This window comes from Manacus candei, unplaced genomic scaffold (assembly GCF_025592945.1).
Source record: "Manacus candei isolate 608988 ecotype Guabito, Panama unplaced genomic scaffold, ASM2559294v1 h1tg000126l, whole genome shotgun sequence".
In the NCBI taxonomy this organism is placed as follows: Eukaryota; Metazoa; Chordata; class Aves; order Passeriformes; family Pipridae; genus Manacus; species Manacus candei.
In genome coordinates, this window is record NW_026138174.1 from 2,258,397 (window position 1) to 2,283,702 (window position 25,306).

Sequence of the window (25,306 nt, forward strand, 5' to 3'; positions counted from 1 at the left end):
GAGCTACCTTGTAGAACAGGGTAAAGGAGGTGTCATAGGAAGCCAGAGGTATCACAAGGCAGGGTGTGCAATAGTAGGTGATGCCAGGTACTTAAAAAGATCAGTGTATTCATCAGTTTATTTATTCAGATGCTTAGCACCAGTTTACAGGAAGGCTAGCCTGCATGCCTGTAAAAAAAAACCAACAAAAGTTCCAAACATGTTCCCCTGCATAAATAAGGAGAAGGAAGGGGTTTGCCAAACATTTAACTATCAATATTTAAGTGAGGTTAAGGTGTTTGGAGTAAGTTCTGAGATGAGCAATGTTAGGCTGGGTCATGTTGAAGCTCTCCAACACCCTCAATTCTGGGCAGTGAACTCTGGGCTACCCAGCAGGAGCACATCCCTCTCCAGCAGGCAACTGCCTGCCCCTCCCAAAGCAGGCAGCCACTCCGAGAAACCAAACCCTGCCCTGATGTCTCCTTCAGAGGTTGCTTATAATCCATTAATAAAATGAACACTCAGCATCCTGCTCTGCAAAAGCCACCTTTGCGTGATTAAAACACAGTAACACGCACGGATAACAGCGCACGGAACTATTCTGGATAAGATAACAGGGCCCGGAGCTCAGTCCTCGAGCAGAGAGGACAAGCTGAACAGACCTGACAGCTTCTGCTGCCAAGAGGAGGCAATGTCCCCCTCCCCACCTCTGCTGCCGCTGCTCCAGCTCTCCCGTTCCTCTGACCTTTGTTAGCAAGCCGAGTTAACCTTGGGGAATATTAACCCAGGTTTAAAAAAAAAAAAAAAAAAAAAAAGCTTTTACTACGTTAGAGATCAGAAAGGCCAAGCCTTTAGTGAGCCCGATACCAGCCACGAAGGGAGAGAATAACCGGGGGAAAGAGGGTGGGAATGCACTGTTCACTGACCGGCTCAGCCCTCTCTGAGAAGAAAAGGTGCTAACAGGGGTAATCAGCGACCTGCTGGCTTATGCCCAGATCTTCAAGTCTGTAACTTAGCAGAGCGCCATTCATTTTAACCGAGCTGCGCTGAATCTCCCCCACGGCAGGGCTGGTGTTGTTTCCCGGCGCATAAAGCAGCGCGGGTCCTCCTAAAGGGTTTAAAGCTTCCCTGGCACTGAATATTTGTTACCTGCTGCCGTGTCCTTCTGCCCAATTTCGTTCCCAACACCCGAACTGATGTAGTAACTTAGAGGTGGCTGCATACAGACAACAGGAGCCAGCACGTATTTTTTATATCTCCCTTTCTCCTTATCTGTAGGCATTGTGCAAGAGATCTGGACAAGTCCAAAGAGAGATCCAAAATACTCTAAACTCAAAAGAAATACCTTTTTGAAATATATATTGTTAGACATCCTAATAACTAATAACTGAGCTTTGTCTTGAGAGAGGCACTAGACACCATCAGTTCAGGAGTATATAATCTCCACATGACTTTCAGAGGAAAAAATACGTGAATTTCAAAAGAAAAAAAATTGTTCAGGTTCTCCTGTAGAACAGAACAGATCCTGTGGGGTTTCTTCTTGTTGCTATGATGCCAAGTGACAATTTGCAGGGCCATTTCCCTCCTCTCGGTAAGGAAACTTAACAGGGAAACCTTATGACCAGGTACCCTGCTTCAAACCCCAAATACCTCTAAGCTCTGAAGGCCACTGACAGAGTTACTGCAGACAAGGACAAGCCACACAGGTGGGCACATTAAAGAACCACAGAAGGTGACATTGCATTTTGGTTGTGACTTCGGATGATTTTATGTTTTACACTTCAAATGAAATTTGAGGTCCAATTCCTGCAACTGAATCCAAACTGGAAAATTACCAAATCTCACTGATTCATTCTGGGAGCACATGAACTGAAATAGCCCTACAAATGGTGCAGCTGGAAAGCCTAAGCTAAAGCTTAGAGCCAATAACTCCTTATGTTTTAGTACTAAAGGGCCTGAAGATCATTCGTTCTCTTTGACTAAACACATAGAGATGGAAAAATACTGAAGGTATGATCCTCTTGGTGCACTTGATGTAATTCCTTGATATGCATTTGAAAATATACACAAACTCCAGACACTTATCATGCCAAACTTGGGTACTTTGCCTTATCTCTAGTCTCCATACAGAGATGTTAAGCACAGCATTCAGCAGTACTGAAGCTAATTTGGAGCTGTTTTTAACACTGAGTGGAATTTCTTTTGCTGACTTACTTTTCCAGTATTACTCTGAAGTTTTGGGATATAAGTAATCTTTATTTTTTAATTTTTTTTTTTTTTGCTGTGGAGCTCAGCTGCAGCAGAGAAAAAACTTCACTCACTGTATCACAGAATCATAGAACATGCTGAATTGGAATGGACGCATCAGGATCATCGAGTCCAACTCTTAGACCTGCACAGGACACCCCAACAATCCCACCACGTGCCTGAGAGCATTGTCCAAACACTTCTTGAACTCAGTCAGCCTTGGTGCTGTGACCACTGCCCTGGGGAGCCTGTTCAGTGCCCAGCCACCCTCTGGGGGAAGAACTTTTTCCTGATTTCCAACGTAAACCTGCCCTGACTCAGCTTCGTGCGGTTTCATCGAGTCCTGTCACCGCTCAGGAGCAGTTCTGCTCCACAGGAGTTACCACCAGTCACCAGAGCGTTGTAAGTCACGAGACCATTGAGACCACGGTACTTTTCCAGAGTACCCCGTTATTAAATGGCCCTAAAAAAGCCGAAGAAAACAGAAGTCTTTTCCCAGGGCCGGTATTTTACAAGCAATCTTTATCAGGCGCTGACCTGGCCTGATTAGGGAATCGTTGTGACTCCTGATTTAATTGAAACGGAGCCCAGCAGGCACCGATGGGCGAGCTCCAAAAAAAAACCCCAAACGAACCCGCGGATCCCTTGGGCTGGAGCACCAAAAACCAAACCCGAGCGAGCATCGGGGTCTCACAGGGGAGGGGGCACCGCCTCCTCCTCCTCCTCCTCGAGGTGTCCCTCGGCTTCCATCCGGCTTGTTTGTTTTCCTCCGTGGGAGGAGGAGGAAGAGGGGAGCCCCAGGGGTCGGAGGCCGGGAAAAGCTGGTGGGCTGCGTCCCCCGCGGGGTCCCGGGGCGATGGAGGCGGGCGAAGGGCAGCGGGCAGCGCCTCCTCCCCGCCCGCCGCGGGAGGAAGGGGCCGGGCGGCGCATCCACCTGCCGGCACCTGCCCCTGCCCCTTCCCCGCTCTCTGACTCCTCCCCGGCCGCAGCGGCTGCTCCCGGCTCCGTCCTCCCCTGTTCCATCCCTTCCCGTCCCGCTCCGCCGGGAGCAGCCCCAGGTAAGCGCGGCCCCTTCGCCTCGCACGGGGCTCGTTCCCGAGAGCCGAGCGGAGCCACCCCGGGCGGCTCCCGAGGGAAGGGAGGGGGGGAATCGCCATCCCGGCCGCTCCGAGTGGCGCCTACTGGGGTTTTTTTGGCTTTTAATTAAGGCGTTTCGGCTTTGCGGGGATGCGGAGGGACCCCGGCGGCGGAAAGCCCCGTCCCGTGGGGGTGGGAGGCGCCGGGTGACAAAAAAAGCGAGCGGGGACGTAGTTCGCCCCTCTAAACGGTGTTTCCCCCTGTTTCCCCCTGCCTCCCCCTCTCCGTAGACGGTCTCTCCACTGGGAGATGCAGCGCGATAAAGTCGCGCTTCCCCGTGGGAAGCCGGTTTGTAGGGGGAGCCGGGAGCTGAACTCGCCCGGAGAAGGTGGGTGGGCGATGTGAGTTCAGAGGATACCGAGCAGCGGCGGGGGGGGGAAGGTGCGGAGAGCTCCGCGCACCTTTCCAAGTGGAGCTTGTCCATGTCTTGCCGTGGTGATGAAGGGCAGGAGATGAGGCAACTTTCTCAAGGTCACCGAGCGAGCAGCCGCTCACAGGGAGAGTAAACCAGAACAACGCTTAGTTCTGGGGCCTCTTCAGCTTGTATTAATGCCACCACTGGTTCATTTTTTTTTTTCCAAAAACTCTAATTTCTGGTTAAAGTTGTCATAATTCATCAAGTGATTTTGGAAGATCATTCTCTCGTTGAGCCTTTGTCCTAAGTGTCCCTGTTTGCCCTAAGTTACACTAACCCCTTTAAGTGCTTTAGATTTTGGAAGAGTGACTTTTTTCAGGAGTCCTAGCACTGAAACTTCTGGGCCAAATCTTTGCAAGCTGAAATCAACCCCCACTCCACACCTCCCCTCAGGTGGCTTTATGTTCAGAGTTTACTTGGCCCTCGAATTTCAACCTCAAGTCCCTGGGTGAGTGGGTGTCAGTGAATTTAAAGGGCCAGTTCTCACATCGAGCCTTTGTCCTAAGTATCCTTGTTTGCCCTGAGTAAAGTGACACTAATGCCTTTAGTGCTTTAGAGAGAGCCCAGGGAAGCAACTTGGATGATTTCCAGTATTAGGTGGGGAAAGATTTTTACAGTATTTTGGATTTTTATAGTGTTAAGTGGGGGAAAGAGATGGACATTGTATGTGGCACAAATCAATGAACTGGGAAGTGATTGCTGTTGTGAGTGTTACCTACAGGTATCAACATAAATGTAAAGCCAAAAGACTAAGATAAAATTTGATGCCAAAGTAGGACTTAACATGTCTTTTTTCCTTTTTCCTTTCATTCTTAAAGTGCTAAAAATTATACTGGTTCATAGGACAGTCAGCCTAGAGCAAATCCATCATGGCAGCCTAGCCTGAAAATGGAAATAAGTTGAAACTATGTTCCTGGATGTTGATGGAAAAATAAAGTGACACATTATTCACAGAATCATAGAATCTGCTGAGTTGGATGGGACCCATCAGGATCATCAAGTCCAACTCCTGACCCTGCACAGGACCATCCCCAACTCACACCATGTGCCTGAGAGTGTTGTCCAAACACTTCTTGAACTCAGACAGGCTTGGTGCTGTGACCACTGCCCTGGGGGGCCTGTTCCAGTGCCCGACCCGACCACCCTCTGGGTGAAGAACCTTTTCCTGATTCCAGGGTGCTGGTCAAAATATTTCTCTTGGAGTTGTCAGTCCTGAAGATATGGCCTTTTCCTCCTGTATCAGTCCAGGGTTGATCCACATGAGTATTTCCAGTGCCACGATGGTAGCTCAGCAGTGTCTGTGCTACTGCAGCAGTACTTCCCTCACATCTTGGATGCCTGGATCCTGAAACCTGTTTCTGGCAACACAAGCCTCCCCATGGAGTGAATTCAAACCTCCTACCAGCAGATTTGCTTTTCATTCTTCTCTGCCATAGACCCGTTAGAAATGGTTTGCAGCTTCTCAGGATCTGTAGTTCACAGATTGAAAATAGCTGACCTGGACCAGATGTCTAAATAAGTCTGATTTGTGAACATTGCTGGTTTTTTTTTTTTTTTTCTGCAGAGTGGCTAACTAGTGCTACCATATTCATACAATATCCATTTGCAACTCCAATATGGTAAACAGGTATTCTTGAGAGGTTCATTTCCTTGTCAGCGACTTTCAGTAACGTAGACACTTGAATTTTACTGCCAGAAGATAATAATCAATTATGAAGATAACAAGCAAATATGCTTCTGCCAGAAAATTATTTGCTTCTACCATGGAAGAAGGGCAGAGGCAGAACTGGGGATGCAGTGTAGGGGAAGTAAGAATCCAAATGCCAAGCTGGCTGTTGCTGCATCCTCCAGCTCCTCCTGTGATCTGGTGGTGGGTGCTGTGGTTTGCAGTTGTTGCCTGACCAATAGGTCCATCTCCTACCATGACAGCACAGCTGGTTCTTTTGGGCTCTTGGTCCTTTCTGTTTCAGAAATGGTTGGTTTTGTAGGGTCTTCTGGCACTCATGATCCACTCAGCCAGGCAACAGCATTTCAGCCTCCTTCCCCACCCCAGTGTTCCTGACGTGATGTACTTGTGATAGGCAGTTCATGGCAGTATCTGTTTTCAGAGAAGACAAGTAGATGATTAGTTGTAGCACAAATATGGCACCCTGTAACTGCTTAAAGAGACTGCTACACTCAGAGATTTTTAATGCCTTCTTTTGCCACATGTGGAAGTAGAATTAATCTTGGTTTCCTGGCCTCAGGAATACTGTTGTGGGCTTCACTGAGCTGCTGCTGATAGTGCTTATCAAGAAGCACTGTTTTTTGACACCTGTTGATCAGTACACTCTGCAGTATAATGATATTTTGGGAGCTAATCTAGAATAGCTTCAAACCTATTTCTTAGGAATTGTGAGAATGCTGAGGTTTTATTTGAGGCAACCTTTAATGTAAATATTTACGTAGTCTCCTGTTGTTCTCCGGAAGATGTGTGATGTTACCTCATAGGCACGCTGAGTAGAGATCACCTCTATGGAGAAGGTTCCTGAAGGGCCAGGACATTGGGAAGAACCTGATTTTGATGACTTTGAGACATTCAGTCAATTTGTCTTTGACCCCTTCCAGGGGATAAATTTTACTCTGTGGAGTAAATTACGATTACTTTTTTTTAATCATCACAATAAGAATAGTTAGTGCTACTTCCTGAAGTGTCAAGGAAATCTTATTAATGAAATGAGGTGAAAACCTTACTTAGTTCCTTTCCTTTTTAATTTATAGCTGGATTTGTTTTAACCTTTCTATACTTCATTTGCAAGTCATGGTGACTTTTAGTACTGATTGTTCAATAGAAATCTTGACCGTGTTTCTTTCCTCTTGTCCTGGTAGCAAAGGCAAGAATTATCCTGTTCTGTGAAATTGCTCTCTGAAGAGATAATGAAAATTAATCTGGAGTCACCTCCTTCCTGGTTTTCCCTCTGATTTTTTTTTATTGCCCCTCTAAAATTTCCTCCCCACCATCATATCATGGTTATATTGTGTTTATGGTTATGCTACTGAAACTTCTCGGGGATCATAAAATGGTAGGGAATAAAAAAAACAAAGGAAGCATATTTCCTTTCCAGCGTCATCAACACCATAATTTCTCGGCTTGCCCTTTTTTAAGGTTGCACTGAAATTACTCCTTTGCTATCTTAATGAGTTTTGCCAGTTTGTTCATCTGGATAGTGGCAATTTTTTGGATGTGACACATTGTTTCAGGTTCACGTAGAGTGTTTGAATGCTTTTATGATTCCTCCTTTTAGAAGATGGGCTTGATTTCATTCGTTTGGCTTCTGACTGTTCTATTCTCTCCCATCTTTCTTGTTTGCATGTGGTTGCTTTTACGTAGGTCCACCTATGGAGAACTGGTTTGGTTTTCTTTGTTCTTGGTTGTTTTTTTTTTTTAACTGTTGACAACTATCACAGAGCTTAGCAAACAGCTAACTGTTGTTGCTGTCTCAGGAAATAGCACAAAATGTGTATTGAAGCATTATGTAAATGCAGGAAGTAAACTGTTGCCAACGTAACTCTGGCTTCTTTGGCCAAGTTGAATTCACAGTGTTGAACTGGGATATCTGGAGGTACTTATTCCATCCTACTGGCCTAGGCTTGGAAACAGCCTATGGTGATCTCCACATAAAACCTTGTGGGAAGCAATTAACAGTTATGAATGGTTTGCACTAAGGAAGTACCTTATTATTTCTTGCATGGAGAAGCCAGCAGGTCAGGTTTGATTGACAAAACTGTGGTTAAACCTTTAGGGTTTCATTGCCTTTCATTCTTTCTGTTGTCTCTTTGGGATACTGGCTCCTGGCTAGTGAAGGACACAGGCTGGATGAAGGAGCCATGACATGATGGTGCTGTAAGGAGGCAAAAGTGGAGTCTTTCCTTTGCCCAAAAGTCACCAGGTGAGGGGCTCAGGAGGATGTTGTGGTGACCCCTTAGAGGTGAACAGCACAACTCTGTGCTCAGTGCTTTTCCCATCCAGGGGACAGAGTGGCTGTCACTGGGGTAGGGAGGAGGACAAGCCTTTGGAGGACTAATTGTCTAGAAAGTCTGTATTAGATTAAGTAGTATGTTACCAAATGCAGTATGTTATCAAATGAAGTAAACTCTACTGCAGCTTTTACTTAAAGATCTGATCTGCAGAAATCCATTGAAAAACTAAAACAAAACCAAAACCTATTGGGTTGAATTTGTTTTGAATTAATCTAATATTTTAAAATTTTGCATTGCCATTTTGTTTCCTTTCTTTTTTTTTTTCATTTTGACAACTTTTACTGGAAATAATGATGTGTTTTTTTTAATCTTAATGACCCATGGCATCACACTGATATTAATACTCCTAAGGCATATGTGAGAAGAAGCTCAGATACTTCAAGCAGTAGCTGCCAGCTGTGAGGCAGTACATTTTCCTGTATTCATCAGGATACTGTGTCAGTGATGGCTTTTCACTCTCCTTATCTCCTGTCATTAGAAACAGTAGCTTTATTTCTGTACTTTCAGAGTTACCAAAGAAAAACACGCTCAGTTCTGGATATTCTGTGTTGCTGGGGGTCCAAGTGCTGGTTCTGCTCCACCCACACCAGAGTAAACTGAAGTTTCTGAAATTCAAGGACTCGACTGCATATGACTGAAAGGTCCCCATCATTATTTGGGTTTATTTTTACCAAAGCTAGAAGGTATTAGCAAGCTGCCCTGCAGTCCTTTGGCACCATGGGCCCTGTCCCTTACTCCTTGAAGCCTCTTTTGTGGGGGAACTCCATCCCTGTTTCCTTGCCTGGCATCTCTTGAAGTTTGTTTCTTCAGATGTACCCAGGAAAGTGCCATTATAGCTCAGCAGACATCAGGAAGAATGACTGGCAGTGGATAGTTGTGCATTCCCACTAAACTCTTCTGCATCAGAGTGGGTTTATGATGCTTTTACATGGGGTCTATTTAAATTTATCTGATGTATGAGGTGAGTTAAAGGCCAAAGTATTGGACTGAGATAAGACAGACTAGTCTCTTCTAGCCCTGTAGTTGTTGGGATGGGGAGTGTTTGACAGGTCAGTTTGTTCCTCCATGACTCACCTGCCTTATCTGAGTTGTTGCAGTTCCCTTGATGTATTTGTAAATGATTTTGAAGTTGTAGGAGTGATGTGTGCTTAACAAAACTAGATTATATCATTATTGGATGCTGCACATTGATTTTTTGCCTTAAACATTTGCAAACTAACGGGTTTGTTTTCATCTGGTTTTAAAACACTGGCAAATGTGTATATGGAATACCATGGAAACCTGTATGTACCTATGACTTCCCGGTATTTTGTGATGTGATAACTGCTATTAATCAGAATCTGGATGGGTTACTAACAAGTACTAAATTGGGAGGGATGGTTGAAAAATAGTTAAGCAACAGAGATATTTTTCCTCTCAGTTCTTTAAAAAAAACCCACCACAAACCAACCCTAAAAACTCCCCAAAAAAGAGTGAGGAAGACTCTTACTTGCCAATTTGCAAAGCCTTTCAAATAGTAATGTAAAAAATATTTGTGGTTTGTTTGTTTTTTTTTTTTAATCATAGTACCTGTTGACTTACCTCAGAATCACCACTTCTGTCTGCTATGACCAAACTTCCTAATCCTTTTTTAGCTCTCCTTTTCAGAGAACGAGGAACGAAAATATCCTCCTCCAACTTTTTAATTGTCCCCTAAGTCTGGGCAGAGCTGCACTTCCTGACTGCTGTGAAGAGCTGGGTAAGAATGGATGCGACATAAAGCGAAGCAGAAGTCCTGAAGCCTTAGTCACCAATCGGATGGACTTACTGTAAGTAGAATTAAGACTTGTTTCTCACCTGTCTGCCATGCAGATAAGTTCAACAGTGCATTATTTACATTTTTTTTGCCGTCACTAATAAGCAAATACCAGCCTCAGCCTTCCCTAAACTGCAAAGCATTGGCACGCTCGAGGTGCCGAGCTGCTGTTGAAACTTGCTTCAGAGACATTTGCAGCTCAGTTTTGGGAGAGATGACAACTTGGTGGAGGTTCTAAAAACTAGTCTTGTACTTTGGGTTGAATTATGCTGAGTCTTAATGCAACTGCAGTGTTCCTGTGTGCAGGGCTCTGCTCTGCAAGTTAGGGAAAGGTATTTCTCAGTGCATGACTGAGGCACTTCCTAGGCTTTTTTCCATGTGGAGTAACATGAGAAGATTCAGTAGATTACAGTATTTATTAAAATGATAGCTCATGGAGCTGCACCAGCAAACATTTTGTGTTTCTTGTGTCTGTGCTAATCGGTGGTTTTACTTAATGTTAATGTTTAACTTTAAAATAAACCATTGTATGCTTGAAACATTGGACATAGCTCTTCTTTTTAACTCTATTTTCAAAACTTTATGTCGATGTTGTTTCCCTGCTGTGCTTCTCTCACCGTTTTTGGTGCTGTGGCTACAACACACAACCAAGAAAACAACTCTTTGCAACACGTAAGAGTGAAAAAAAAGTGGCTTGTGGGGCTGCGAGCTGTTATCAAATGAGTTGAATTTGTATTTCCTGATGCTTTGCTCGTGTTCTTGTTTCTGTGTCATAAACCTCAGAGTAAGTGTTACATGAGTAAGTGTTGAGAGAGGCAGGAGGACCTGAACTTGGTACTGACACCGTGTGGGTTGTTGCCAGGATATTCTTTAGCAGCGAGAGTGAGCACTGACTTAACCTTCTCAGTTTGTGTGGCACTCGTGTTAATGAATAGTTGCCACTGTATAATCCTCAGGGTTGTAGTGAGAGGCTATTGAGATCTGATTTCATGCTGCACCTTAATTTGTACCCTCTCTTCAAATACTTCCGGTTGTGTTTGTGGTTGTTTTTTCTCCCCCCTCTAGGTTTGGCATTTTTCCAAAGGGAAAACTGACAAGAAAGGTGGACAGAGCTTCTGGTTGTGATTGTTTTCTTTTTTTTTTTTTCTTTTTCTTTTTTTTTTTTTTTTGTGTACAGGTTCATGCTTTACTTCCAAACACTTGAATTGTTTCTGTACTGTTGACAAAGGAAAGATGACCTCTACTGTAGTAAGTAATCAAAATGTTCGCAATATTCATCTCTGATTTTTTTTTCTTTCAGTGATGTTTCATTTCTTTGTAAGTAACAGCCTATCAAATAATGAACTGATTAATAAGCCTTTTAAAACATGGAATATTTGCTGTGTTTTCTTTTCTGCAAAAAGGGAAAGAGACACTGTGAGACACGTGTAAGAGCCTTGAATTAACTAACATTTGAAGTGCTCAGATGCTTTTAGGAGAGAATTATACTTTTAAAGCTTATTTTGGTGGGATAGGTTAGAATGGCTTCTAACTAGTTCTTACAGCTCTTCCAGGATAAATATCCCACAACCTGTTGTAGGCCAGCGTGTTTCAGAAATGGCTTAGGTATACCTGGTGTTGTCACAGGACAAAATGGGGCAGTAAGCATTTATCCTAGACCTGGACAAAGGCTGTTACTTGTCAGCATTTCTTTCTGTGACAGAGCTGCCTAAAGCTGTCCTTACTGTTTATTTCTACCCCGTCAGATGTTCCAGTGCAAGCGTTTGTGCCACCAGCTTGGAGGGCTGGGCTCAAGAATCCTTCTCAGGCCGAGTTACTTTGGGTCAGGAAACTGATCTTATCTTGCATTTTCCAGCCTTGCTCTGTGTTATTTTTATTGTTCAGAGTGTGAGGTGCTAGGCCTGTGCTGTAAATCCCTTCCTCTGTGTAAACTGGAGTCACTAGTAAGTGTCTGTGTGGGGGGCGTGTGCATTGGCAGAATTACTGAGTTACGGTTCTGAGTGTGGGTGGGTTTTGAAACCTTTGTCCTAATTGCTGTCTTGCCTCTTGTTTTTCTTTTTTTCTCCTGTTTCCTCCCCCCCTCAACATCACCATTTAGGGTCCACCACCGCCATACTACGAGAACCACGGCTTTCAGGCAGAACACATCTATCCTGCCCGCCAGGCAGTGGGTGCTAATCCATATCCACACTTCTACTCCACAAATGCTCCTCCAGTGCCAAACTACGTCCCAAGGGTTCACACCCACCAGTCCACCAGGCCAGTAGCACATTCATCCGGGAGATCATGTGCATCAAGTAAGTTTTGCTGGGATTTCTTTCAAGATAACAAAGAAAAGGGATCTTTCAACTCGTGCATGGAAGGAGCCACCTCCCCGTGCATGAAGAAGTGATATCTGGCTGGGATGGTGGTGTAACTGGGCAGGAACATGAGTGATTTGAGGGAAGGATGGTGGGATGGAGAAAAGTTGTCTGGTGAAAAGGATCTGATTTTAATGTCAGGGAAATACGGTGCTGATGGGTGGAAATTACCATATTTGTGAACTAATTTCTCTTTTTCTCCTTGCTTTCGTTTCAGGTTTGAGGAAAACCATAATAATAATATTATCTATTTTGATAGTCGTTTGTTGTGCAATTGCTGCTTTCTTCATCTGGTATTTTCGTAAGTTGTGGGGTTTTTTTTCTTGTTTGTTTTGTTTTGAAAGAAAAATGCAGTAAACTTTGAAAGTTAGAAATATACATTCTCATCTTCCATTTCATGCCAAATTAAGGAAAGGCAAGTCTTTGTTGCTTTTCTCCCGAGAGATGAACTAATGTTGCTTTCTAATGGCTCAGTTTTGTTAGTTGGTTGGTTTTTTTTTTTGTTCTCTCTTTTTAATGAACAATGCTGCTGTCTCTTCCCTTCCCCTTCATCAGGTAAATATGTTTTTGATGGTAAGAAATGACAACTTTTTGACTGTTCAGGAGTGGCTTATTCAGGTGGCTCCTCTGGAAAGGTTCCCTCTATCTGACAAGAGCTGGTGCAGGGCAACTAGTAAAGAATATTCCACCTCTGGCAAGGGTTTTTAAAGTTCACTTAATTTTAAGCGAAGGAAGGAGGTTGCAGTAAATTTGTATACCTTAACTGCAAGAGTGTAAACGGTCAAGGTGTGTTTTGGTTTGGTCAAATGGGACCTCTCTCAGAGCAGAGGTCATTTAAATCCATTTCTTTGTTTCTGTGAGGCTTTTGTTTTGAAAGTGTGTAAACATTGGACAAGCCCAGCCTGTCTCACCACCTTAAGCCATACAATGGATGATACATTCACCTTGGAAGTCATCCACAACTGGGGTGACTGAGCTCTGAGCAATTCTCTTCAGCTGGAACAATTCTCTTCAGCTTAAGTGAAGTTTGCCTTGTGGTGTCGTCATTTCTCTTTCAATGAAAGCCACTTTTCAAAGGAAGTTAAAATCCATTTTTTTTATGGTTTTAGGAGCCTCTCCATTCTGTTCTGTGCAAGAAAAGAGGAAGAGAGATCTAGTTGAAGATGTCCTTGATCATTGCATTGAGGTTGGACTAGATGATGTTTAAAGGTCCCGTCCAACCCAAACTATTCTCTGATTCTAAGAGAGTTCATTTAGAACTACTAGGATGACACTTTGTGTTCTTAGGAGTGTTTTTTTCACTCACTTTGATTTATACAGGGTGAGCATAATCTTCTTTTAAGTGACAGGAAAAGTATATAATTGGAGAACTCACTTTCTTCCTCCTTAAAGTGGGACGCTTTGTCAGTGAAGCTGACTCTTTTTTGACAACTTAATGGCTCTTGCTTTTTCAGTGGAGGCCAGTGGCCAAAATCCAATCAACTGCATCAGTGACTTAATCTGACAAGTGATCTAAAGGCCAGAGCAAGACATCCTGTTGTGTCAGGCTGGGCTTCCTCCCATCTCTGAGTTTAAGAGCTCCTATCAAAGTGGAGTCCTTGAGAGCTGGCAGTGGGCACCTGAGGCTCACTGATGTTCGGCCTTAGGGCTGTTTCTCTCTCTCCCTGCAGTGGAGAATCATTGTCTGGGCTCCCTGATCGAGTGTGGATCTTCAGGAGTGTGCATACCACCGTCTCAGTGGTGTGATGGAGTGAGTGACTGCCCCAACGGGGAGGATGAAACCCGCTGTGGTGAGTGACGGCGTCGGGGGCTCAGGGAGGAGACCTGCAAAGAGTTTTTGAGCAAATGGCCTTGTCCAAAGCTTGCTAAGTTACAATAGGAGTGTTTTAGCCTAAGTTATATCCCTAAAATGGTTTAGGATGCTTGAGTGCTCTGAAGGGGGTGTATCTAGATATTCAGTTTGTTTTCGGTCTAATTGAAAAGCTGAAAGAAAATGTCTGACTCAGGGGTTTGAGCTGCCCTGGCTTTGAATCAGTTTTTTAGATATTACCTTTTAATTTGAGTAGGGCTTGCGCAAAACTGAATGTAACATTGTCTCTGGAATGAACAGTGGTTGTTGACTTCTCAGTAAACCTCAGGTGGTAACATAAACCTGAGGGTCTTCAATCACGCTTGTCTTTTTCCATATATTTTGCATTCCTTGTTCTCCCCATAACTCTTCAACTGCTTCATAACTCCTTCGTGCTAGAAAGCCTGGCCTGATCATTGTTTCCAACTGAAAGGGTGCCAAGGGAGTCAAGAGAATGTAAAGCTGATGGTAGATGTTGGAAACATCATTGATTTGTAGATTCCAAAGGTGTGGTACCTTGTTTCTGTCACCTGTGCCATGCTGGAAAACTCCAGCTGTGCTCTCATTCTCTCTCTGTGAACTTTTATTCAGCACATGCCTCTTGCAGGATTAGCCTTTACTGGCATATGCTCTAAGTCTGTTCCTCTCCATTTGATTGAATAATGGGTTCTTGGAGGAGCTTGTTCAATCTGTTCTTTTCCTTGAGCTATTTTATATTAAATTCTTGTACAAATAAATACATAATGGGGCATGGAATGCCAGAGCTAATTGCTCTTTGTTACATTCTTGCCCTACAAGTACTTCTCTGAAGAAATTTGGTGTATTAAGATATAATATAAAGTATATTACAATAGATTATATTTTATTTATACATGTATGTGATATATTAAGAAATATATTGTTGTGTAGGTAAAAGATAACAAAAGGTTGACTATTGCAGTCTTTCTCAGTGGTATTTCTCAGAATATGAAAGAGAATTCTGAGCATAAAAGCTGAAGATGAACAATGTCTTGTACACTTGCATTTTAAAACTGGTAGTTCTTTTAAAGTACCTTACACACAAAGAACTAAGTAATTTCCATGTTTTTGTCTCCTGGATATTTACTCAGAATTTGAGTAGAAGGCAGCATTAAATTAACATCAGTTCATACATAGAAGTGAATATTATGGGTAACAATACTTTTAAGTAGAGAAAGAGCAGTACTATAGTGTGTGATGTTCTTGATTTCTCTTTTTTTCCCCCCTTCTTCCTTTTCTGGCAGTTAGACTTTTTGGACCAAATTTCATCCTGGAAGTTTATTCACCTGTCAGCAAATCCTGGTATCCTGTTTGTCAAGATGACTGGAATGATGACTATGGGAAGATTGCATGTAAAGACATGGGCTACAGTGTGTAAGTCCAACCTTCACCAGCCTTTGCACATACATGGAAAGGTTAAAATTTGTCTCTTTCATTTTTAAAAGCACATCTCTGAGCCAAAAAACACATGGGTCTGATGCTGTCAGTGGAGGCTTTTGCAGACTCAAAAGGGAATGTTACTCCAACAAGTAATGGGGTCTGGCCCACATGGGGTGACCACTTGCTGTAGGGTCACTTGTATCCACTACATTCACTTGCAACATAACTTCCAGAGCTCTCTCAGGTCACTGAAATGGCTCAGTGACATCCAGTCTGACTTAATCTGTCAACACAAGTATTACACAGAAAGCCTTGATCTTCAGAGGGCACAACACCAGCTCTGTGGAAGAAAGAGAAGGCTCAGGGGTGACCTAATTGTGGCTTTCCAGTACCTGAAGGGGGCCTACAAGGAACATGGAGAGGGACTTTTTAACAAGACCATGTAGCAACAGGACAAGGGGGAATGGATTCAAACTGAGAGTGTGTAGGTTTAGATGAGATATTATGAAAAAATTCTTCCCTGTGAGGGTGGTGAGGCCCTGGCACAGGTTGAACAGAGAAGCTGTGGATGCTCCACCCCTGGAAGTGTCCAAGGCTAGGCTGGATGGAGCTCTGAGCAACCTGGTCTAGTGGAAGGTGTCCCTGCCCATGGCAGGGGGTTGGAACTGGATGATCTTTAAGATTCCTTCCAACCCAGACCTTTCTATGATTCTGTGGTAAGGTCACTGTAAACATTTGTGCCCTGAGTGCTGCCCACGTTCTCCCCACATAACACCACAGCCTAAATTCTTCTGTAGTTTAAATATTTGATGTTGCCTCTCTTTGATACAGTTGGAAAATGCTGTCCTCTGTTGTGTGTGGAGCAATGGAGTGAATTTTTGAGGCAGGCAGAACTAGTGTGTTCCAGTTCCAGCTCCAGTAGTTCCAACTCCAACCCAGCAGCAAGAAAACCTCAACTAGAAGACCTGGCAGAAGAACAACACTTGCTGCCCTTTTTGTTGTCCCACTAAACGTGGATGTCACAATTTAGTGCACCTGAACTTTGTTGTGCTGTGTAAATGTACTGGCAAAGTACATTCACTTCATATTTCCCTGTTACATGAGGCTGAGCATTTCTACTGTGCATATTGGATAAAAATACTTTTTTAACCTAGTAACTGTTTGATGTTTAAACAATCTGAGTCTCTGGCACTGTACTGCACCACCAGGGTTCTGTGTTTACTTAAAAATACAAATAAATATTGTTAGTGTTGTCATGTCAGAAGCTCCAGCTTGGCACAGCTTATTGTTCCTTGTTGGAAAACTGAAATTACTGAGTTTTGTAATGAGCTTTCTATTTTGCAGGGATACATATTACTACAGTCGTGGGGTAGTACCTGATGTCAGCTTTAAAAGCTACATGAAGCTGAACACAAGTGCTGGGAATACAGACTTGTACAAAAAGCTGTACAGCAGGTATCTGTCTAATACAAACCTCTTTCCTTTTACCAAGGGTCTGTTTAGCTGTTGTAAGAGATGTAGGTTCTGCTTGCAGCATAATGCAAGCACATCTTTCAATGGGGATTGTTAGAGGAAGACTTTGTTTTTAATCTGCTTGCAGCAGCTGCTCTCCCTTCTGTTTAAAAGCACAGCTGCCTTTTCTCCATCCTTCCTCTCATCTTTTAAAAGATGTCCCATCCTGTTCCCTCCTTGCTCTCTAGAAGGTTGCCATGTCAAAGGTAGTTATCTAAGGCTCTTTGACCACCAGCAGGAGTTTCTGTATGGTGACAATAGCTACAAGCTGGAACACATTCACAGCAGCTGGTACAGCTTTTTTTTCAGTTGTAAGAACACACAGTGTGCAGAAATTGATCTTTCACTGTGGAAAGTATCATTTTTATTCTCATTAAACAACTCTGAAATGTCTGGTTCCAAAACCTATAGACTGCTGTGCCTGGCAAACTTCCTGCAGCTCCCTTGTTTAGATGCTTCTACAACTACTTCATAAATCAGCAGAGGTTTTTCTCATGCTGTTCTTCATCTTGCTCCTCAGTAGGCTTACAAACCTTTTGTACTGGCCTCTTCAGTCTTCCACATAATAGTTTTGGTGAATGCAAGAAATGGTGGAGGCCAGATGGTTGCTGGTAGGGTAGCTGGAGAGAGTGAAGAAAGGAGGGAACCCTCAGCAGGAAGATGAGGCTGAAGGCAGGGCACGTAGCTGGAAAGGGTAGGAAGCAGCTAGAGGGTGGACTTTTCTCACCATTTCCTTCACTGTGTGCCTAAGATCCTCTTTGGTTTTTTATTTCTCTTGCAGTGATTCCTGTGCCTCAGGACATGTGGTTTCTCTGCGCTGCATAGGTAAGGCACTGTGGTTTTCACACTTCTGCTGGTTCATGCTTTGAAACGCTCTAGCTGGGAAATCCTTTTGAATCTCCATAAATACCTGCTGTCTTTGGATGGGCAAATGATATAACTCTGGTTGCCAAGTTTCAAAAGGTTCAGTTTAAGAGGCAGAGTGGGAGAGGAGATGAGGAGGATGTTGTATCCCCAGTTGCTTTGATCTTTGCTGCTGCTGATTACTTTAAATGACTTGCCTGTGGTGAAGCTCCATAGCCCTCACCTGGAGCCACGGTGGGATGTCTGTGGCACCTTTGCTCTCCAACACTCAGCCAAGGCACCTTCTTGGTGGTGATGGAGTGAGGAGTCTCCTGGCTGTTGGCTGCTTTGTGGAACAGCACAGAATCACAGAATATCCCAAGCTGGAAGGGCCCCCCAAGGATCATCAAGTCCAACACTTAGTCCTGCACAGGACCATCCCTGAGAGTCACACCATGTGCCCCAGAGTATCATCCAAACACTTTCTGTGCTCTGTCAGCCTTGGTGCTGTGACCACTGCCCTGAGAGCCTGTTCCATGCCCAACCACCCTCTGGGTGAAGAACCCTTTCCTAATATCCAACCTAAACCTCCTCTGACACAACTTCAGGCCATTCCCTGGGGTCCTGTCCCTGGTCACCATAGAGAAGAGATCAGTGCCTACCCCTCCTCTTCCCCTCCCAAGAAAGTTGTAACTGCAGTGAGGTCTCCCCTCAGTCTCCTCTTCTCCAGCTGAACAGACCAAGTGCCCTCAGTCACTCCTCACACGGCCTCCCCTCAAGGCCCTTCACCGTCTTCGTTGCCCTCCTTTGGGCACTTTCTAAGAGCTTTCTTGCATGGCAGTGACCAGAACTGGTGTGTGTCTCGCCAAAGATGCTTGAAAGCTGTAATGAACCTCTGGTTTATAGTTTGTGGTGAACCAAGGGCAGCAGCTGCCAAGCGATGTTTGCAATTTGACGGGGGGTCTGCGCTGCTGGACAATTGGGATCCCGGTGTCAGGGCGGGGGCCTGAGCTGTGGCAGTGCAAAGGTGGAGCAATCCATCTCCCAGCTCCCTGTTTAACTGACTCCCGTGCGTGTGATTGACTCCCCAGAGTGCGGCCTGTCCACCAAGAGCGTGAGCATGATGAACAGGATCGTGGGCGGCAGCGGGGCCGCGCTGGGGCAGTGGCCGTGGCAGGTCAGCCTGCACGTGGAGGGCACCCACGTCTGCGGGGGCTCCATCATCACCCACCAGTGGATCGTGACGGCGGCACACTGCGTGGAAGGGTGAGCCCCACCCCTCTCCCAGCTGCCCATCTCCCTTGCTTCGGGCTGAAACGCACACATTTATCGAAGCCTCCCAACTTTCTGCTTATAAAACTCGCGTGCAGGTGCGAGGTGCAGCGTTTTGTCTGTGTAGCAGCACGGGCCTGAGGGCTCACGGCAAAATTTGTTCTGGCTGCTGGTCATCTGTCTGCTTTCTGCAGGAAGAAAGCCTTATTTTGCGTGTTAAAGGTGGAAATTAAATTGGATGGTGGTGTTGGATGCAGATACCCACCCAATTTAACATGTAAATTCAAGGCACCAAAATTAACACCAGACAGTACAATGTTTCCGTGAAGATGCCGAATTGAACTGTGAGAAAACACAAAGAAAATGGAAAACAAATATTCCCTAACCCTCAAGTATTGCACTACTGTAGATATGATCAATTTGAAGATACTTGTACCATTTATTTCCTCATATCTTCGTGCCACAGGGTAGTAAAGTCCAAGTCAGTATTAAATGTGGATTTATACCTATCCAAACAGCACTTTATGTAGCCATCAACAAGAAAAATAGCTGATGCTTTGTACATTTTTAACCTATAAAGGAGAGTTGAGGGTGCTGCAGTACCTTGTGTTTAAAAGGTGGCTGCTTCTGTTGGAGGGAAGACCCACAAAGCAAAACATTTTTAATGTTGGTTGGCTGGATCACAGTTCAAGGCTAAGGCGAGGAAAAATAACTTTGTCCTTAACCTTGAGGAAGGAATGCAAGTGTTTATTTTTATGTGGTGATCTTATCCCTCCTTTGTTGTATGATTTGAGCTCTGTAGTATGCAAAAGCTTTGGGAATGGCATCCAAGCTGTGGCTGGCACAAACCTGGTTTTCAGTCTTGATTTGGTTTTTTTTGGAGGCGGGATGACTTGCAGGCACTCCTCTGCCTTGGCAGTTCTCATGGGGGGAGTTTTAACACTTGTGGGAAATTTTCTATTAAGCATTTGTAAACTGTGCTGGAGCACAAGAAGTTACTTAAATTGCATCGAGCAAGCATGCTTAATGTTAAAAGAAAACACCACCACCAAAACCACACAAAAAAAACCCCTGGCATTTTCGAGATAATGAAATTCCCTCGCTAGATCATGTTTTTACTAATTTTGGCTTCTGCTTCTCTGTGTTCTTTGGGTAGAACAGGTGAGTGATACCACTGACATGTGAGACCTCAGAAATAACTCCTTGATCCCTCAACCCTGGAAATCAATAGACTTCAGTGTTGCAGTCTCAGACTTTAATTGCTGTGCTGAGTGACATGAGGGGATGGAGAGTGATACTTAATCCATTTTGAAGATTTTTTTGATATATTTATGAAATTAGAGTCCAACTTTCCTAAAGTTGGATGTGTTGCAATTTTTTTATCATATTCTTCAGAAATGGTAGTCAAATGCATGTGCATTCTTGTACATTTGACTACAATTCCTGAAGACAATGTTTTGAAGGTCAGTAATCCATGTCTTGTTGCCACAGAAGCAAACCTTCTAACCTTTCTTTCTCTACAGACGATTTTCTGACCCACACAGCTGGAGGGTTTATGCTGGGATTCTGAATCAGGATGAGATGCTCTTCAGAAGGGGATACAGAGTGCATCTGATTATTTCCCATCCGGATTACGACACAGATTCCAAAGACAATGATGTTGCCCTTATGAAGTTGGAGTCACCACTGAGTTTTACTGGTATGTATCCTGCTCTTCTTAAGGCAAAAATCCAGTGGCAATGAATACATCTTTTAAAACTTCTGAGTTTCATCAAGAAATCCTTGTGGGTATTTATGGGAAGAACACAAATGTGGGTACAGACAGCTTAGAGGCAGGGTGGAGGAAAAGACTGAGGGCACAGCCTCTGATTTCCTAAGTAGGATTTATTTACGTCTGTTACATGTACAGAAGGTTTAGGCTCATCTCAATAATGTACTTTTATCTCAGAATGGTGCTTAAGTATTGACACTGCTGTATGTGCCTTAGTGGAGCAGCTGACTACATCCTAAATCAATTTAGGTCAAATGATGGTCAAAAACCCCCAATCCCAGAACCAAACATTATAAGAACTCCCTTTCATAAACATAGATGTAGGTTGCTTGTAAGCAAGGAGTACAAAATAACAAATGGTTATTTAACTTGCAGTGCTTTTCCTGTACAAGTACTTTGTGTATCAGTGCATCAGCTTAAACTTACTAGAAGTGCTCTGGAAAGGATTTTCTGCTATTGAGAGGAGGGAGAGTGTCTGTTTACCAGGTTTTTGTGCTGCAAACCTCTCATATATATATAGGCACTGAATTCTGCTCACACTGAAATTATTTTCAGCTGAGTTTTGCAAAGAGAGTGCAGAGCTGTCTGAAGTTTTTCTTTTTATTGTCCTCTACTGACCAGAAGAGCTGGTGTTAGTTGTTCTAGTTAGCCTGATGAATTGAGCTAGAACCACTAACTGCTAGTTCTTCAGTTTGAGGTGAAGATGAAGCAGATTTGAGATGAAGATTAGATAGTCCTCAGGGAAAGGGCAGCTGAGATGAAGATTAGATAGTCCTCAGGGAAAGGGCAGCTGAGATGAAGATTAGATAGTCCTCAGGGAAAGGGCAGCTGGTAAACTTTCTGCTGCTGCCTGCATTGCACAGTGTTGCTCACCTGCAAGGAAGGTAAAGTACAGAGAAAATGTGTGGTGTGTAAGTGGTGGTGGTGCTGAGAGACTTCATCTGCATTTATTTTGAATTCTGTCTGCACATCTGGGATTACAGATGTTACTCTGTTTGTTTTGCAGAAAATGTACGGCCAGTTTGTCTGCCAAATCCGGGAATGATGTTCCAGCCTGATCAGCAGTGCTGGATATCAGGGTGGGGAGCTGAGTACCAAGGAGGTAAAGAGTGGTTATGGTCTTCTAAATAAATAGTCCTCTTCAGCCTATGAGTAACCATTTCATGGGCTGATTGGGCAGTTTGCTCTAGATCTGTTGATAAGCTACTTTTTCACCCCTTTTACAGTCCCCAGTATTTACCCAGGGCATTCTGTATTAAAGCAAGTTGTGATCTGCAGAGGACCCTCAAATCAGTGCTGGGGACCAGAAATATTCACCCAGGAAACAATTCTGTGCCCCTGCCAGCAGGGCCACCTCTCCTACATGCTAAACCAGTCCTCTGGAGGTGGGAAAGGGCAGGAGCCTGTCCTTTCCTCCACCTCAGGCTAAAATAGCACGATGCAAGTAAATTTGTAAGAATGGAAAAGGGAGGAAAGGTTTCTTTCAGTAAAAGAAGGTACTGGGTGGGGAGGGGGGTGTTGAGGAAGCTGAGCCCTGAATATGGGAATTGCTGGCAGCTGGTGCTGGACCCTGAAACCGTGGGGAGCTCCTCATCACCTCTTGCAGACTTCTTATATTTTAAAAGTCCATCCTGCTGCTTCTAGTAAGATTATTTCATTGTGGACTGTGCTGGCTGCTGGGATTTGTAGTAGCAACTTAATGTGATGCTTATTCTGTCTTTGTATGTTTGTGCCTATTTCAATTTCAGGCAAAACATCAAATAATTTGAATTATGTTGCGGTGCCCTTAATAGAACGTTCGAGGTGTAATTCTCCCTCTATCTATAGTGGCATGATTTTGCCTACAATGATCTGTGCTGGAAATCTAGCAGGAGGAGTCGATTCCTGTCAGGTAATTATTCCTAATTAGCACCTAATAATGATCTGATTATTTTTGTGGCCCTTCTCTCTCACACAAACAAATCCCGTGCCCCGCCCTCAAAATTAAAAGTTTGCATAACATTTGATTGGGCTTCAGGTTCCCCTTGTGGTGCATCCCTTTAAAAGCTTTTGTTTCATCTTCTGAATGGCTGCCAATGCTGAGTTCTGACTAAATACCCAAAGAGGGTGAGGCAGTTCTTATTAATGCTTCAAGGATGGCTTGTTATCTGGTACTTGAAAGTGATCAAATACTCTTCATAATCACAGCATTATTAGGATTATTATGGTAATTATCATGGCATTATGCTTGTGAACAGTCAATAATGCAGGTCTTAGAGCTCTGGGCAAATGATTTTCATCCCATTTGCAAGCAGATGTCATTTAATACCAAAATTGCCATCACATTTTGTTTTAGTGACTCCCTAAAATGGCAGTAAGCTTTTTGGGTTTTTTTTTTGCAAATTTAACCAGTATTCCTGCAGTGAAATGGATCTTATCTTTCCTGGTGGCCAGTTCACTAATTAAATGCTTGTGTTCTGTGCAGGGTGACAGTGGAGGCCCACTGGTGACTAACAAAAACTCTGTGTGGTGGCTGGTTGGAGATACCAGCTGGGGAACTGGCTGTGCTACTCCCAATAAACCTGGAGTGTATGGGAATATGACTGTGTTTACAGATTGGATTTATAGAAATATGCAGGTAAAATATTTGAAGGTTTTTTTTGAAAATTTTACGTGTCCCAAATCCTGAAACACGATTTTATTTTTAAAAATAAATAAATAAATAAATAAATAACCAGGACTTGTCTGCTCATTAAGCTGTTTTGTTGGGAAGCATCCAAGTAATTGATAAGACAGAACTTGAACCTTTGTATTTTGTTTTGTCTTTTAAACAGGCGAACAGATGACGACGACGTCTGATCGATGTTTCTGAGGACAAGAATAAATGAAGCCATGGGTGCCTGGGATATTTATTCACTTTGCAATTGATTTTTTTTTTTTTCTCTTTGAATTTTCTTTCTAAAAATGTCATGAAGGATTGCACACTTGGTTCTGTGCTGGCTACAGTGACTGATGGTAATCAGTGAAGGATTATCACAATGAGCACCTTTCTTCTCCTTGTGGTGCCTGGCAGAAAGTCATTCTGTCAACTGCTTGCTAAAATGTCTCTCTTTAGTTGAGTAACTTTCACTTGATAATCAGGTACAGGCTTATAATGGCAATTTAAATCACAGTTTAATTTAAGATTTTTGTAGCAGGATGTTGAGACAGTTGGTTTAGTAGTCTTTTAAATTAAATGTTAAATAATGTGAATGTTGAATCTCTGAGCTGCTGGTTGGCAATTTAAAAAGAAATTAATTTTTTTTAGTGTAGAATCATAGAGTGGTTTGGGTTGGAAGGGACCTTAAAGCTCATCCAGTTCTAACCCCCTGCCATGTGCAGGGACCCCTCCTACTCCACCAGGTTGCTCCAAGCCCTGTCCAACCTGGCCTTGAACACTTCCAGGGATGGGGCAGCCACAGCTTTTCTAGGCAACCTGTGCCACGGCCTCACCACCCTCACAGGGAAGACTCTCTTCCCAAAATCTAATCTAAACCTACCCTCTTTCAGTCTGACATCACTACCCCTTGTCCTGTCCCTCCAGGCCCTTGTTCAGAGTCCCTCTCCAGCTCTCTTGTAGCCCCCTGTAGGTGCTGGAAGGGGCTCTGAGGTCTCCCTGGAGTCTTCTCTTCTCCAGGCTGAACAACCCCAGCATGTCCTCACAGCAGAGGTGCTCCAGCCCTTGGACCACCTTTGTGGCCTCCTCTAGACTCACTCCAACAGGTCCATGTTGGGGATCCCAGAGCTGGATGCAGCACTCCAGGTGGGGTCTCAGGAGAGCAGAGTAGAGGGTAAGGAGTATATGTGAAGGGAATTTTTCATGCACTACAGCAGAGGCACAGGAAAAAAAATAATACTGTACATTCAGGTAGTTAAAAATCCTCAGGATCTCAACACAGCAGTCACCCAAGTCAGATTGTCCAGTGTGAGACCAGTCTGGCTGCCTCAGCCATTAAAAGTGCTGTTCTGCCTTAAAGCTGCTCTGAACCCAAAAAAAGGGCAACCCCTGCCATCATTCGCTTTGGAGGCTATGGAGAGGGATGTCAGGTGTGGAGAGGGATGTCAGGTGTGGAGAGGGATGTCAGGTATGGAGAGGGATGCTCTGGATCTCTCGCAGGAAGTGGTGAGGGAGGTGTCCCAGTGATGCTGTGCACACCGAGGCTGACTCTTTGAACTCTCCCTGCTGTGAAAGGCAAAGGGCAAACTTTTCCAGCAAGGCTGTGTTGCAAGACCTTGGATTGCAGACACATGTGCAGAGACTGGATGTTTTATACAAGGAAACACAAATCTGTGTTTCTGCGTAACCAGATGAACTACCTCATTTATTAAATTTGCCTTCTGATTCTTTAGAGCTGTCCTTTAGGTATCTGCCTGTATGTTTTTTGGCAAAACAATTAATATCTGAGTGCCACCTCAACTAGGATTTTGAAAATAATTTATAATCATAGTACAGAGGATCAAAAAGCCATATCAAGTCACTTTGTTAAGAAGGATAAATCTTTATTGAATGAAATGACTCCACTAGTCTTGTTTTCTCTTTTGGTACTGAGATGTAATTATCTTACATGTAAACACTGCACCAAATAAATCTTTTTTTTTTACAAATAGTTTTCCTTAGCAGTGCTTTATATCTGTTTGCTTGGATTTTTTTGGAAGCAGTTGCTGGACTCAGTGTCTGAAGTGCTTTGGC

The 25,306-nt window shown here is 43.7% G+C and overlaps 1 protein-coding gene across 6 annotated transcripts; it reads left to right on the top strand.

The window, feature by feature from the left end:
* The first annotated feature begins 2,475 nt into the window (after positions 1–2,475).
* On the top strand, positions 2,476–25,221 carry TMPRSS2 (transmembrane serine protease 2). Of its 6 annotated transcripts, none has more exons than XM_051770836.1 (15): positions 2,476–2,628; positions 9,433–9,606; positions 10,771–10,841; positions 11,692–11,890; positions 12,171–12,254; positions 13,600–13,743; positions 15,065–15,194; positions 16,545–16,655; positions 17,494–17,537; positions 18,647–18,821; positions 20,351–20,526; positions 21,605–21,700; positions 22,347–22,489; positions 23,063–23,215; positions 23,412–25,221. In XM_051770836.1, the coding sequence occupies exons 3-15, from the start codon at positions 10,827–10,829 to the stop codon at positions 23,421–23,423; spliced, it is 1,482 nt and encodes a 493-aa protein (XP_051626796.1). In that variant the 5' UTR covers positions 2,476–2,628; positions 9,433–9,606; positions 10,771–10,826; the 3' UTR covers positions 23,424–25,221. The 6 variants fall into 6 exon arrangements, with proteins under 6 accessions (XP_051626796.1, XP_051626799.1, XP_051626795.1 ...); XM_051770839.1 differs by having other exon boundaries at positions 2,612–2,628; positions 9,446–9,606; XM_051770835.1 differs by lacking the exon at positions 2,476–2,628 and adding an exon at positions 3,117–3,284.
* Positions 25,222–25,306: the final 85 nt, after the last annotated feature.